This window comes from Hemicordylus capensis, chromosome 14 (assembly GCF_027244095.1).
Source record: "Hemicordylus capensis ecotype Gifberg chromosome 14, rHemCap1.1.pri, whole genome shotgun sequence".
In the NCBI taxonomy this organism is placed as follows: Eukaryota; Metazoa; Chordata; class Lepidosauria; order Squamata; family Cordylidae; genus Hemicordylus; species Hemicordylus capensis.
Window position 1 is genome coordinate 10372581 of NC_069670.1, and position 11768 is coordinate 10384348.

The 11768-nt window shown below is 69.3% G+C and overlaps 2 protein-coding genes across 7 annotated transcripts in view; one reads left to right on the top strand and one right to left on the bottom strand.

The window, feature by feature from the left end:
• Positions 1 to 11768, top strand: part of LOC128336948 (potassium channel subfamily K member 4-like) — a 77521-nt gene that overhangs the window by 16195 nt on the left and 49558 nt on the right. The window lies entirely within an intron of this gene.
• Positions 1137 to 11768, bottom strand: part of CDC42BPG (CDC42 binding protein kinase gamma) — a 28271-nt gene continuing 17639 nt past the window's right edge. For 3 of the 6 annotated variants that reach the window (XM_053277277.1, XM_053277278.1, XM_053277279.1), the window contains exons 14-36: positions 11617 to 11730; positions 11380 to 11534; positions 10961 to 10997; positions 10187 to 10287; positions 9712 to 9826; positions 9441 to 9589; positions 9020 to 9108; positions 8538 to 8593; positions 8016 to 8126; positions 7667 to 7762; positions 7452 to 7557; positions 7015 to 7151; positions 6051 to 6190; positions 5789 to 5870; positions 5238 to 5454; positions 4945 to 5007; positions 4166 to 4753; positions 3861 to 3958; positions 3641 to 3725; positions 2896 to 3016; positions 2646 to 2763; positions 2045 to 2130; positions 1137 to 1848 (exon numbers count right to left, since the gene is read on the bottom strand). In XM_053277277.1, coding sequence (XP_053133252.1) covers positions 1563 to 1848; positions 2045 to 2130; positions 2646 to 2763; positions 2896 to 3016; positions 3641 to 3725; positions 3861 to 3958; positions 4166 to 4753; positions 4945 to 5007; positions 5238 to 5454; positions 5789 to 5870; positions 6051 to 6190; positions 7015 to 7151; positions 7452 to 7557; positions 7667 to 7762; positions 8016 to 8126; positions 8538 to 8593; positions 9020 to 9108; positions 9441 to 9589; positions 9712 to 9826; positions 10187 to 10287; positions 10961 to 10997; positions 11380 to 11534; positions 11617 to 11730 — 3150 coding nt within the window. In that variant the 3' untranslated portion in view covers positions 1137 to 1562. Of the gene's footprint in view, positions 1849 to 2044; positions 2131 to 2226; positions 2354 to 2645; positions 2764 to 2895; positions 3017 to 3635; positions 3726 to 3860; positions 3959 to 4165; positions 4754 to 4944; positions 5008 to 5237; positions 5455 to 5788; positions 5871 to 6050; positions 6191 to 7014; positions 7152 to 7451; positions 7558 to 7666; positions 7763 to 8015; positions 8127 to 8537; positions 8594 to 9019; positions 9109 to 9440; positions 9590 to 9711; positions 9827 to 10186; positions 10288 to 10960; positions 10998 to 11379; positions 11535 to 11616; positions 11731 to 11768 lie in introns of those variants that run through there. The other 3 variants (XM_053277276.1, XM_053277280.1, XM_053277282.1) reach the window with 3 other exon arrangements.

The following is an 11768-nucleotide window of genomic DNA, read 5'->3' on the forward strand; positions in this document are numbered from 1 at the left end:
CGCCTGTGTGTCTGAACACAAGTGTTCAGCTGAAGGGTCCCTTAGTCATGTGCGGGGAAACCCTCCCCAAAGCTCTCCAAACCCTCTTATTTAAGAACACACACCCCCCGTGCATTGACTACCAAAACTCACTCACCAATTCCACCCTGCAATTTGGTAAAAACTCAATCTACGTATGCATGGGGGTCCGTTCCAGCGGGGCTTCTGTTACTGGGATTTCAAATAAACTTCCTGCATCCTGGAGCCAAGTGGCTCTCCTGGTCGTCTCTTTGTTTTCTGGGCAGGGTCCCTGGAGCCCCACAAGAGCTCTGAGGTCAGGCAGCCCCTCCTGGACACTGACGGGAGAGGGGTGGCTCCCAAGGGGCCGCCGGGAATCCCTCCCGCCCGTCCTCACAGGCCCCTCCTCGCCTGCAGCGACCAGGTTCCAGAAAGCAGGAGACCAGGCGGCTGGCACAGAGGCAGCAGGGGCGGGGCTGGATTTCGAGGGCCCTTGGTCCCAGCGCCCCGGGCAAGTGAGGAGCCTCTCGTCCAGCAGAGCAGGGGAGCAACTGTGAACCGCTTTGGGAAATGTGTGGAAGAGCGGCATAGAAATATACATAGGAAGCTGCCATCTACTGAGTCAGAGCCTTGGTCCATCTTGCTCAGGATTGTCTACCCAGACTGGCAGCGGCTTCTCCAGGGTTGCAGGCAGGAGTCTCTCTCAGCCCTATCTGGGAGATGCTGCTGCCAGGGAGGGAACCTGGAGCCTAGATGCTCTTCCCAGAGTGGCTCCATCCCCTGAGGGATACCTCGTAGTGGCTGCCGTAGTCTAGCCTGAGGATACAGACACTTCTCTTAGGACACAGTCTGTGAACTTCATGAGTAAGAACTTGGACCTGGACCTTGACTGGGAGCCTGGCCAGCCCCGGCTGCAGCCCTTCAGGCAGTGGGGCCTTGATGCCAGCAACCTGGCTGGGGGTGGGTGGGTGGGGGGATGAACGCCGGGTTTCCCCCCTCGAGGACTGGGGAGGGCTGCAGCCTCCCTTCTTTCTTCCTACCAGCAATACTTTGAGGAGACCACCAAACACAAAACAATTGGGACTTCTCCTCCTCCTCCTCCTCCATTCCTTTCTCCCCAAAGAAAAGACCTCCAGCTGTGCAAGCCCATGAGAACTTTTAATGGAGTGTGAGTGTCCGTCCATGTGCATGCGCACACACACACACACACACACGCGCGCGCATAGCTTGCCTTTCCAGATGCACCTTGAGGCTGACGTTTCCTGAGGCAGATCCTTGGGGGCACGGCAGCCCCTGCCGGAGGGGTCAGACCCTCTGCTGAGAGCAGTGCTGGGGTGAGGCTGGCTGGGGATCCTTTGGGGCCGTGGGAAGTGTTTCTGCCCCAGCAGGGCCTGATTCTGTTGCTGCAGCAGCAAACACGGGAAGGACGGGGGGTGGGGTGGGGCGGCTGCCAGCCCCAAAGCCGTGCAGGCGGGGCTCCCGCTTTCCCTGAGATGTGTGGGGCGCAGTGCAGCAGAGGCAGCCACTAGCCCCACAACTGAAGCAGCTGAGTCCAGCGTCCTCTTTCATGGAGAGAGAGATTGCTGAAGGCTCGGGGGTGGGGGGGGGGCAGGGGCAGCTGCCGCCCCCCCTTGGCCCCCCCCAGTTTTGGGGTCAGGTCTGGCTCCTGCTCTTGAATGGGCAGCTGCTGCCGCCGCCACCACCTCACAGGTTCCTCCGAGCGTCCCTGAAGAGGCGGGGAGTGCCCTGCTGTCCCCACAAGCCAGGCTGCAGGGGGGCTTCCGACCCCCCCGGTCAGGAGGAGCTGGTGCTTCCCAGGCGTGGAGGGAGGCTCTGCCCTTCATCTGGGACCTGAGGAGGAGGAGGAGGAGGAGGAGGAGGAGGAGACCCTCTTCAGTGGCTGCTGGGAAGGGCTTGGAGCGGGGGGGGGTCAGTCCCAACCCCCAAGGGGTGGCCCCAGAGGAGCCAGGGGGGTGGGTGGCAGAGCGGGGGGCCAGTCTCTGCAGCCTCCAGGCTGCCCACCCACCGCTGACAAGCAGCCTCTTACCTCTCGCAGTGCAGCCCTGCCGGAAGGGAGACCTGGCGGCCCGGCGAGGGAGTCTTGCGAGGCGGGGCTCCCCGGCTGGCGCTTGGCTGCAGGGGCAAGAAGCCGGCCGTCAGCTGGGGTCGCGGCTCAGCCCGCCCCCCTCCTTCCCCGCCCCCCTCAGCACCCCCTGCGGAACTCCTTACAGGAGACGTCTGGGGGCGTCCTGCCGCCGCCGCCGCCGCCGCCGCCAGAGGAGACGGGCCGCCTGGTCTCGGAGAGGCTGCTGCAGCGCAGGCGAGCCTGGCCTTCCCGCGGCTTCTCTTCCTGGGCCTGCAAGCAGAGGCCACACCAGAGAGGCGCGTTGGGCGGGGCGGGGGGGGGCAGCGCTGCACGCAGAAGACAGGGTGGCCCCACCACACGGGCCGGACTCCTTGCTAGCTTCCCTCGGAACAGGGATTGCCAGAGCGGTGTGGACTACAACTCCCAGCATCCCCGGCGCCAACAGCCTTTGCCCGTGGAGGAGGAGAGCCGTAGTCCACCACATCTGGGAAGCCCCGTGCGAGGGGCCGCGGCTGGCCTGTCCTTCCAGCAGCCCCCGGGGAGGGTCCCGCGCCCAGCTCACCACCGCCAGGTCCTGCAGCCGAGGGCGTCTCTCGCCGGGCCCGACGTGCACCAGGTGGCTGAAGTGGCTGGGGCCGGAGATGAGCTTGGAGCGCAGGGAGGGGTCGCGCTGCATCTCCCTGCGAGGCGGGGGGGGAGAGCAAGAGGTCAAGGCGCGCCCGGGGGGGGGGGGTCGGGGCCACCGAGGCCGGGGGACCCTGGGCTGCAGCAGGTCCTGTCTCCCGTCCCCCCCCCCCCGGGCTCCGCCTGACCTCCGCTGCTGCTGCCGCTCCTCCTCGGAGACGCAGAACAAGAAGCGGCGCTTGTGCCTGGTCCTCACAAGGTGCCGCCGGCTGTTGTCTGTGGTGGGGGGGATGTCAAGCTCGTCCTGGCCTGGGGAGGAGGGAGGCCGCCCCGTCAGCCGCTGGCCTGGAGCCCCTTCCCGGCGGGGGGAGCTGGATTTGGGCTGCCCTCCACACCCCCCCCCCCAGCCTGAGCTAGCTTTTCCCCTTCTGCCCGGGCCGTGGCGTGTGGGGGAAAGAGGGCCACCCTGCGGACGCTTCCGCCACGCACCGCACGCCAAGAAAGAGCCGGCAAGGAGGTCCCAGAGATCACCGCCTCAGGCCGGCAGCGGCAAACACACAGCAACAGCGCAAGGCCAGAGCATTTGCCCACCTTCTCAGTCGGGGGCCCGCCTGCATCACGGCTCTGCCTTTCGGGGTTCGGGTGGGGGGGGTCCCGGGTCACCCCCTCCCACTCCCATCCTTCTCCCTCTTTAAAAGCGGACTTCTCAACTTCATGAGTGCCGCTGCGACCCCAGAGCACCAGCAGAAACAAACCCAAAGAGACTGAGAAAGGGGGGAAATGACCCCTGGGCTTCCGTGGCAAGGGCTCAGCTCCTGCCCGTTCTGAGAGGGCGTGCACCGCCCCAGATCCAGCCGCCTTCTCGGGCTGGGCCAGCAAGGCCGACTCCCCACACGCCAACCGCCCCCCACCCCGCCCCCCCCGGCCGCTGACCTGCTGCCTTGTTCCGGAGGTACGTCAAGCGGACCTTCTCGCTGCCAAAGGTGCAGAGGGAGCCCTCCGGGTTCAGCACCCGCACCTGGCCGGGGAGAAGGCGTCCTTCGGAGTCAACCCCGACCCTCCCCCGGGACGGCTCCCCCCACACCGCCCCCCGCCACGCAGGGCAGCCCAGGGAGCCCGGAGGAGGGTTTGGGTTCGGGTTCGAGTTCTTCACCTTCCTCAGAGAGACGGTCTGGATCCACTCCGCCTTCCGGGCGTCAAACACGTCCACCGCGTTCTCGCTGAAGACTGACAGGTAGGGAGCGCTGTAGCCTGAGGGCGGGGAGCGATGCAGGGGGTCAGCCTGCGGGGGGCGGGCGGGGGGGGATGCACGGTCCCCTGGGGGGCAGAGAGGCCAGCCTGCCACCTCCCTAGGCCCGGAGCGGCCAGTCCTGGGGCTTGTCCTGCCCAGCCCTGGGACCCCCCACCCCAGAGTTCAGGCGGGGAAGGGGGGGCGGCCCCCCGCGGAGAGCCACTCACCGCAGCTGAGGGGGGGCGCCGGCCACATGAGCTCCTGCGGGCGGCTGGGGCGGCCCTGCCCGTCCACGTAGAGGCCCAGGCCGCTGAAGCAGAGGATGACTTCGCGGAGGCTGACCTCCACGGCCTTCAGGGCTCCCATCTGGGCCACGGCGGCCGCCAGGGGCTCCTCGGGGTGGGGCAGGGCCACGGGGGGCCCCTCGTTGAGCAGCGGGTGGAGGGAGAAGCCGCCCGGGCAGCCCACGCACAGGCGGTCCCCCAGCAGGTCCAGGCACTGGACGTAGCCCTGGGCCGGGATCTCCTTGATGCGGCGCTGCGGGGGCCGGGCGGCCGTCAGCTGGAAGCAGAGCACCTGGCGCCGGCAGGCCACGCAGAGCACCGGGGTGGTGCCGCGGCAGAGCAGCCCCACCGCCACCGCCTGGCAGCTCCTGGCCTCCGCCACTTTGGTGCCCGGCGCCTCCGGGGTCTCCAGCTCGGCCCAGGAGAAGAGGCGCAGGCCCTGGCGCTTGCCACACAGCACCGAGAGCAGCCGGGCCTGCGGGGAGACCAGCAGCAGCTGCACCCGGCGGCAGTCGCCCACCTGCAGCACCTCTGGGCAAGCGGGGAGAGGAGCAGAGGTCAGGCCTACCTGGCAGGGTCGTGGCGGAGAATGGGGACTGGGGTGGGGGGGCATGGACCCTTCCCCTCCCCCCCCGAGCTCCTTGAGGAAGAGCCCGATCCCGCTCCACCCCAAGGCCCAACTCAGCAGCCCGCAGGGCCACCCCCGAGAAGGCCCTGCCTACCGTTGGTCTGGAGATGGACCAAGAACAGGCCGTCCTCCGTACCCAGCGCAATCCGCTGCCGGTCTGCAAAAGGGGAGGGGGCCACCATGGGACACAGACTCGGGGGCTGGGGGGGGGTCAACAGCCCTCCCTCGCCCAGAGGCAGCATGCAGAGGGGCAGAGCCAAGGGTTGCCTCTGGGGCAGAAGTGTGGGGGGGGGGCTTTAGGAGAGCCGGCAGAGCCCCGGTGGATGCCCAACGATGCCAGCCCTGCTTGGGGGGGGGCCTCCCCTCCCCCTCCCCCTCCCCGCGCACCTATGATGGCGGCAGAAAGCGCGTGGGGGATGAAGGGCAGGCCGTTGTCATAGGCCTCCTTCAGGACGTAGACCGCGCGGTGGCGGGGCTGGTTCTCCCGCAGGAGGCGGTGCAGCTCCGTCAGCACCTGCACCCACTTCCGCATCTCCGCCTCGCTGCCGGCCAGGAAGAGCGTCGAGCTGGAGGTGAGGGGGCAGCTCAGCTGGGAGGCCGTCACCTGAGGAGGCAGGTAGGCAGGCAGGCAGGGGCCCGTCAGGGGGAGAGCCGCCCAAGGGCACCCGGAGGCAGGCCACCCTCTGAGGGCAGGAGCGGGCCCACGAGAGCGGCTTCGGGGGCCCCAGCCAGGACGGGGGGGGGGGGGGCTCCCGGAGCTCAGCAGCAGCAGTGCTGCTGCCAGCCAGGGTGGACCGCAGTGAGTTAGAGGGAGCGAGAGCCTGACTCTGCAGAAGGCAGCTGCCGCCCTGTGCCGCTTGTGGGGCAGACCCCTTGCGTGGCTGACGGGCCCACGGGCCAGGTCTCTCAGGGGGGCTCCTAGGGGACGCCCCGCCTACCCGGAAGATGCAGGGCACGTCTTTGCTGTTGGCATGGATGACGTCCGAGGCCAGCACCGGAGCCGCCGAGAAGTGCTCGTCCCTGGAGAAAAGCAGGAGCATCACGGAGAGGGAGGGGGGAGAAGCCCCCCAGCATCCGGGCCGGGGCAGGGCTGCCTCTGCAAAGAGGGTCCCCTGAGCCAAGGGCCCCCCTCCCTCTTGCCAGCCCCATATCTGCCCCCAGAGGGAGGGAGGGAGGGAGGGAGGGGGCCGGCCAGCACACCTCATGTCCGTGACGTGGGCGGCGGCCACATCGCACGGGGAGCCCCTCCCCTCCGGCAGGTCAAAGAGGAAGATCTTGAAGTCGCTGACGACAGCAAAGGCTCTCTGCCAGCCCTTCTTCACCCCGGCCGGCTTGGGCACCTTGGGGGGAAGAGGGGTCAGCACAGCCGGCAGCAGGGGCAGGAAACCCACAACGCCCCCCCCCCCCCCCGCCCTGTCTGCCCACATCCACTGTAGGGCGGGCCCCAGAGGGGAGGCCGGAGCAGGGGCATCGCTGGGGGAGGGGGGCCCCAGTTCACTCCTCTCCCCAGAGGCCCCTCACAGTGGGGGGGGGAAGATGGAGGAAATGGGGAGGGGTGGAGCTGGGGGGTCCTGGGTTCTTTGGGGGGGGAGCTGTCCTGGTGGCAGCCGGCAGGACTGGCCCCCTTTGCTCAGCAGGGTCTGCCCGGGTTGCATCGGAAGGGGAGACTCGAAGTGGGAGCAGCACTGCAAGATTATCTTCCCCACAGGGGGATCATGGGGGGCCGCTCTGGGAAGAGCAGGAGGAGGTTCCCGGTGCCCTCCCTGGCAGCAGCATCTCCAAGGCAGGGCCGAGGGAGAGACTCCTGCCTGCAGCCTGGGAGAAGCCGCCGCTGCCAGTCTGGGTAGACAGTCCTGAGCTGGATGGACCCAGGGCCGGACTCGGTCTCTGGCAGCAGCTTCTTCCTCTGTTCCTAACCCATCTGCTCAGTCCTAGTTTCTCCCCCTGGCAGGCCCAGCGAGGAGGGAAAGCAGCAGGCCGGAGGGTGTCCCAGCTCCCAGGAGATGGGGCAGGGGCCTGGCTCGGCATCTCGGTGCCCCAGAGCTCGTGCCGCCCTCCTGCCTCCGGAGGCCACGGCATTCCCGCCGGCCCACCTCGGCTCCTAGCCAGCAGCCCTGCTTCCAAGACCCACCGCCAGGCACTCGGGGGCTGCAGAGCGACGTACCGACAGGAATCCCTCGTAGGCCGTCCCCGTCCCGCTGGCCGGGTGGACCCCCAGGGTCTTCTGGAGCTGCTCGGGGGGCAGCGGGCAGGTGGAGGCGCCCCCAGCAGCACAGGGCACGTGGCAGACGTAGGGGCAGGCTGGAAGGCAGCAGCAGCAGCAGCAGCCGGAGGAGGAGGAGGCAGGTCAGCGTCCGACACAGGAGGAGGAGGAGGAGGAGGAGCAGCCCCTTGGGGCAGGGCGGGCAGCGGCGCCCTCTCCTCCCGGCCCTGTGGCCTGCTGTTCCGGGGGCCAACGGAGGAAGCCCTCTGGCGCTCCGTGGGCATTCGCGAAGGGCAGACACGCCCCCTCCTCCAGCCACCCCCCTCCCAGGGCCAATGCCCCCCCCCCGCCGCGCTGGGACCCACACACGGCCCCCTTGCGCCCACGGCTCCACTCACCCTCGCAAGCCAGGCCCTGCCGGACCAGCCCCACCAGCAGGGAGGTGCAGCGCATGCACTGGGTGGGCGTGGAGAAGCTGTGCGTCCGGAAGCTGTGCGCTCGGGGCTGGAAAACAAGGCCGGGGGGGGGACGGGGGGGGGGACACAGGACGAGACTGGAGGAGGCCGCTCTGGAGCAGCAGCAGCAGCCCCCCCTGCCAGAGTCCCCCTGTTACCTTCAGGGACCCGGAGCTGCCGCTGCTGCCGCCACTGCTGCTGCCGCTGCTGCTCCCACTCCTGGTGGCCGTGGCGGGAGACACCGGTGGTGGCCCCTGCGGAGGAAGGGGGGGGCTGGAGCCGGGCTCTGGGGGGCCCCCCGCTGCTCCCCGAGGCTTCCGTGCTTCCCGCGGCCTTCGGGACTCTGGGGGGGGGGTTGCCCTCGGCCTCCAAGCCTGGAGCCTCCCCAGGGATAAAGGCCAGGCCGGGCCGGGGGAAGCGGAGCCCGGAAAGCCCTGCGTGGCCCTTCCCGTCTGGAGAGGGAAGAGGGGCCCTGCCGCCTCCCTGCCTGCCGTGGGCAGGACTCACCCCAGAGCGCAGGCTCCTCCTCCTCCCTCCTGGGGGCAGCTGGCTCTCCTCCTCCGGGGGCCGGGGGGTCTCTGGGGGCTCCGAGGGCCCCCCCAAAGCAATGGCGTCCTCCTGGCAAGCAGGGAGACACACAGGCCGGCCGTGACCAGGCGGGACCCTCTCGCGCCCCCTCCCCTCCCCTCCCCTCCCCTCCCCACACGCTGACAGCAGGCTCTCTGCACGGGAATCCGTGGGTCACAGCCCAGCTTGACCCCCTCCCCCCCGCCCCAAACATTCCCAGGGATGGATTCCCAGAGAGAGGACTCCTTAAGGGTCTTGGGTTCTCGGTGGGGGGCAGGCCCAGGAGGGGCCCTTGGAGCCTTCCCGTTCAGGGCCGTGAGGGCAGCCTCCCCCAGAGCGCGAATCTAGGAGGTCCAGAGTCAGGAGTCAAGGCGGAAACCCTGTCTGGGCTCTGAGATGCTGCCGCCGCCGTGGGGAGCCTTTCGGCCGGCTTGGGACTCGGACGGGGCCCGTCAGACTCACCACGCTGGTGCCTCGGAAGTGGAGGAAGGGGATCAGCGGGCCTGGGGGCTTGGCGCCTGTCAGAGGAGCGGAGAGAGGGCCAGGCTGGGTGGAGGCAGCGCCAGGGGCGAGCGCCAGGCCCCTGCCCCGAGGCGCCTGCAGCCCCAAGCAAGACCTTCCACACCCACCTTTCCCGGGCAGCTGGGCCGGAACTGCTCGGCCAGCGGAAAAGAAGCCGAGTGGAAGGGAAGGGCGGTTGCTCCTGGTCCGTGCATTTCTCCCCCGCCCCGCCTGCCTCAGAACAGCCCCTGGGGCCTCACTGCGAGAACAGAAGGGCACTCTGCCCATGCCCAGAAGCAGCCGTGACTCCTTGCAGGTGGGCCAGGCCTCCAGGGCAGACCCACCTGCAAGTGTGCAAAGAACCCACTCTGGGGCCCACTGCTATGGGGCTAGGGCCTCCTGCCATGGGGGGCCTCCTCTGCCCCACACAGCCCCGCCCTCACCGTCCAGCGACTGGGCCTTCAGCTCCCCCTTCGCCTCCTCCAGCTCCAGGCGCAGATTCCGGCTCTGCTTCTCCGCCTCCTGCAGCTGCCTTTGGGAGGGAGGGAGAAGGAAGGTGACTTTCTGGGGTGCAGCCGGGAAATCCAGCCGGGAGCCCGCCGGTGGCAAGCCAGGGGGTGGAGCTGCTTGCCGCAAACCCCGAGATTTCGCATCTGCTCTGTGCTCCTGGCTGACATGACGCCACTTCCATCCCACGCTGCTGTGCGCTAGCTCCAAAGCATCAGCAGAGTGCAAAGCAGCAAGGGGCCAAGCACAGCCGGGCCTCCATTGGGGAAGAAAGCCCGGAGGGAGGCCCCCTCGAGGCAGCGGCAGGCACGGCAAGGAGCCCGCCCCCCCCCGGGCCAAGAGCCCCCCCCCGCTCACCGCTCAGCCGCCAAGTGCGCCACCTTCAGCTTGTCCAGCTCCTCTTGGACGCCCTGCTTGGCCCGGATCTCGGCCTCCAGGGCGGACTGCAGCTCCAGCCTGGCCGAGGCCTCCACCTTCTGCAGCCGCCGCGCCTTCCAGAGGCTGTCCTGCAGCGGAGCCAGGGGGCAAGGGCAGCCAGCTGGACTCCTTCTGCGCCAGGGGCAGCGAAAGGCCCCCCCCGGCCCCATTTCTGCCGCCTCAGCCCCATGGAGGGGGAGGGCCCCCTTACCGGCGTCTTGGGCCCAGGACTCTGCGCCCCCGTCTGCTTCAGAGCCTCCACCTCCTCCGCCATCCGCGTGGCCATGGCCTGCAGGTAGCCCCGGGACTCTTTCTCGTCTCCCACCCTGAAAGAGGGCCAGCCCGGCTCAGTGCGGGGGGGGAGCAGCGGCCCCTGCCCCCCCGGCCCACAGGGCCAAGGCCAGGGCTCCAGCGGAGAAGCCGGCTTCGCTCACCCAGCAGAGAGGGGAAGGCACTCTGCTTACGCTCAGATGCTCAGCTACCCACCAAAAACCAACCCATGGAGGAGAGTCGGGGGTGTCTGCTCAGGAGCAGCCAGCGGACGTGGCCCATCAGGCCGGCTGGGCGCGATGGGCCCAGGGCCCCACTCCGTATAGGGCAGCCCCCCCAGTCCCCGGGCCCCATCCCTGCCTCTGTGCCGGCTCCACACAGCCCCCCCCCCCCCCGCTGGGCAGAAGAGGGCTCACCACCGCAGGAGGTCGGCGATCTGCGTCTCCCAGGGGCCGAGGGGGGCTGCTGGGGGGGTCTCTGGCTCCGGGCGCAGGCCGTCCACCCCGAGGGGCTCCACCTGGCGGAGGGCAGGCCGGAGGGGTCAGGGTTGGGACTCCGCCCGGCCCCAGAGCAAAGCCCTCCGGGACCCTGGCCTGGGCGGAAGGACACGAGGCCGGCCCAGGCGGGGAGCTGGGGAGGCTCCTGGGATCCCCCCCCAACAGCCCAAGCACAGTCAAGCGGAGGAAGGGGGGGCAGAGGGGCACCACCTGAGGGGGGGGCAGCAGCAGCCCCGACTGTGCCCCCCACCCACCTCCACCCCACGGCTGGCGTAGCAAGACTCCCTGCCGCAGCAGGTCAACGGAGCCACTGATGGACTGCCAGCTTGCTCTGACTTGGCCCGAGTTCTGCTCCTTATCTGCTCTTGTGGCCGCTGGTCCCAGAGGCCCCTTGGCCACGTGGGGATTCTCTTGTATTGGGCAGGGGGAGAGCAGCCGGCCCTCTCCAGCCCCAGCACAGCACCCCTCCCGTGGCTGCTGCCGCCGGGGTCTCCCTGACCTTCCTTTTTAGATGGTGAGCGCTTTGGGGACGGGGGGGGGGTCCGGCTCCTTGGCTCTCTCTCTGTGTCAAGCGCTTTGGAAACTTGGGTTGGAAAGCGGGAGAGAAAGACTGGTGGGGGTCGGTCCCTGGCCGCAATAAGACAAGGCGTTCATTGGGGGGGGGCCGGGTAGGGTCAGGGGCTGACAGCTCACCTCGCTGCTCTGGCCTTCGGGGTCCCGGGTCTCCCATCTGGGCAGGAGGGCAGAGAGAGAGAGAGAGAGAGAGAGAGAGAGGGAGGGAGGGAGGAAGAGCCATGAGACTTCAGCCCCAGAGCCCAGCCCCTCCGCCCCTCGCCCTTCCGGCCTCTGCATTGCCCTCCCCGACACGCCTGCGCCCCCCCCCGGAAAGAGGGGCAGGCCCCGCTCAGCCCCACCAGCCAGATCCGAGGCCCCAATCCACCCTGCGCACGTCCAGGGGGGCAGAGAGAGCCTCCCTCGGCTGCTGGGCCTCTTGGGGGCCTCTTGGGGGCTTCTGCCCCCTGCTGCCCCCCCTCCCGCCTCGCCCCGCCTCGCCGCCTGGGGCTCCCGAGAGGCCTGGTGCCGGGGAAGCCCCTCCTGCGCGCTCTGCTCACCGCTGGGCCTCCTTCGCCAGCTGCTCCCGGAGCTGAGCCACCTCCGCCCGGAGAGATGCCACCGCCTCCCCCTGCTGCTGCTGCTGCTGCTGCTGGGCGGCTGCTGCTGCCCGCCTGGGGCCCGAGGCGTGGGAGGGGGCCGGGCCCAGCTTCTCCTGCAAGGAAGGGGCAGCACAGTCAGGCCAGGAGGCGCCCGGCGTGGGGTGGGGTGGGGTGGGGTGGGGGGCAGGCACTGACCCTGCGGGGCTCCTCCAGCTCCTGCTTCAGCCTGCGCAGCTGCTGCTCTGCCCGCTCCTTGGCCTTCCGCTGCTTGGACACTTCGCTCACCAGGCCCTCCATGCGCAGCTCCAGCTAAGGGGGGGGGAGGAAGGAAGGGGGGGCAGCTCTCT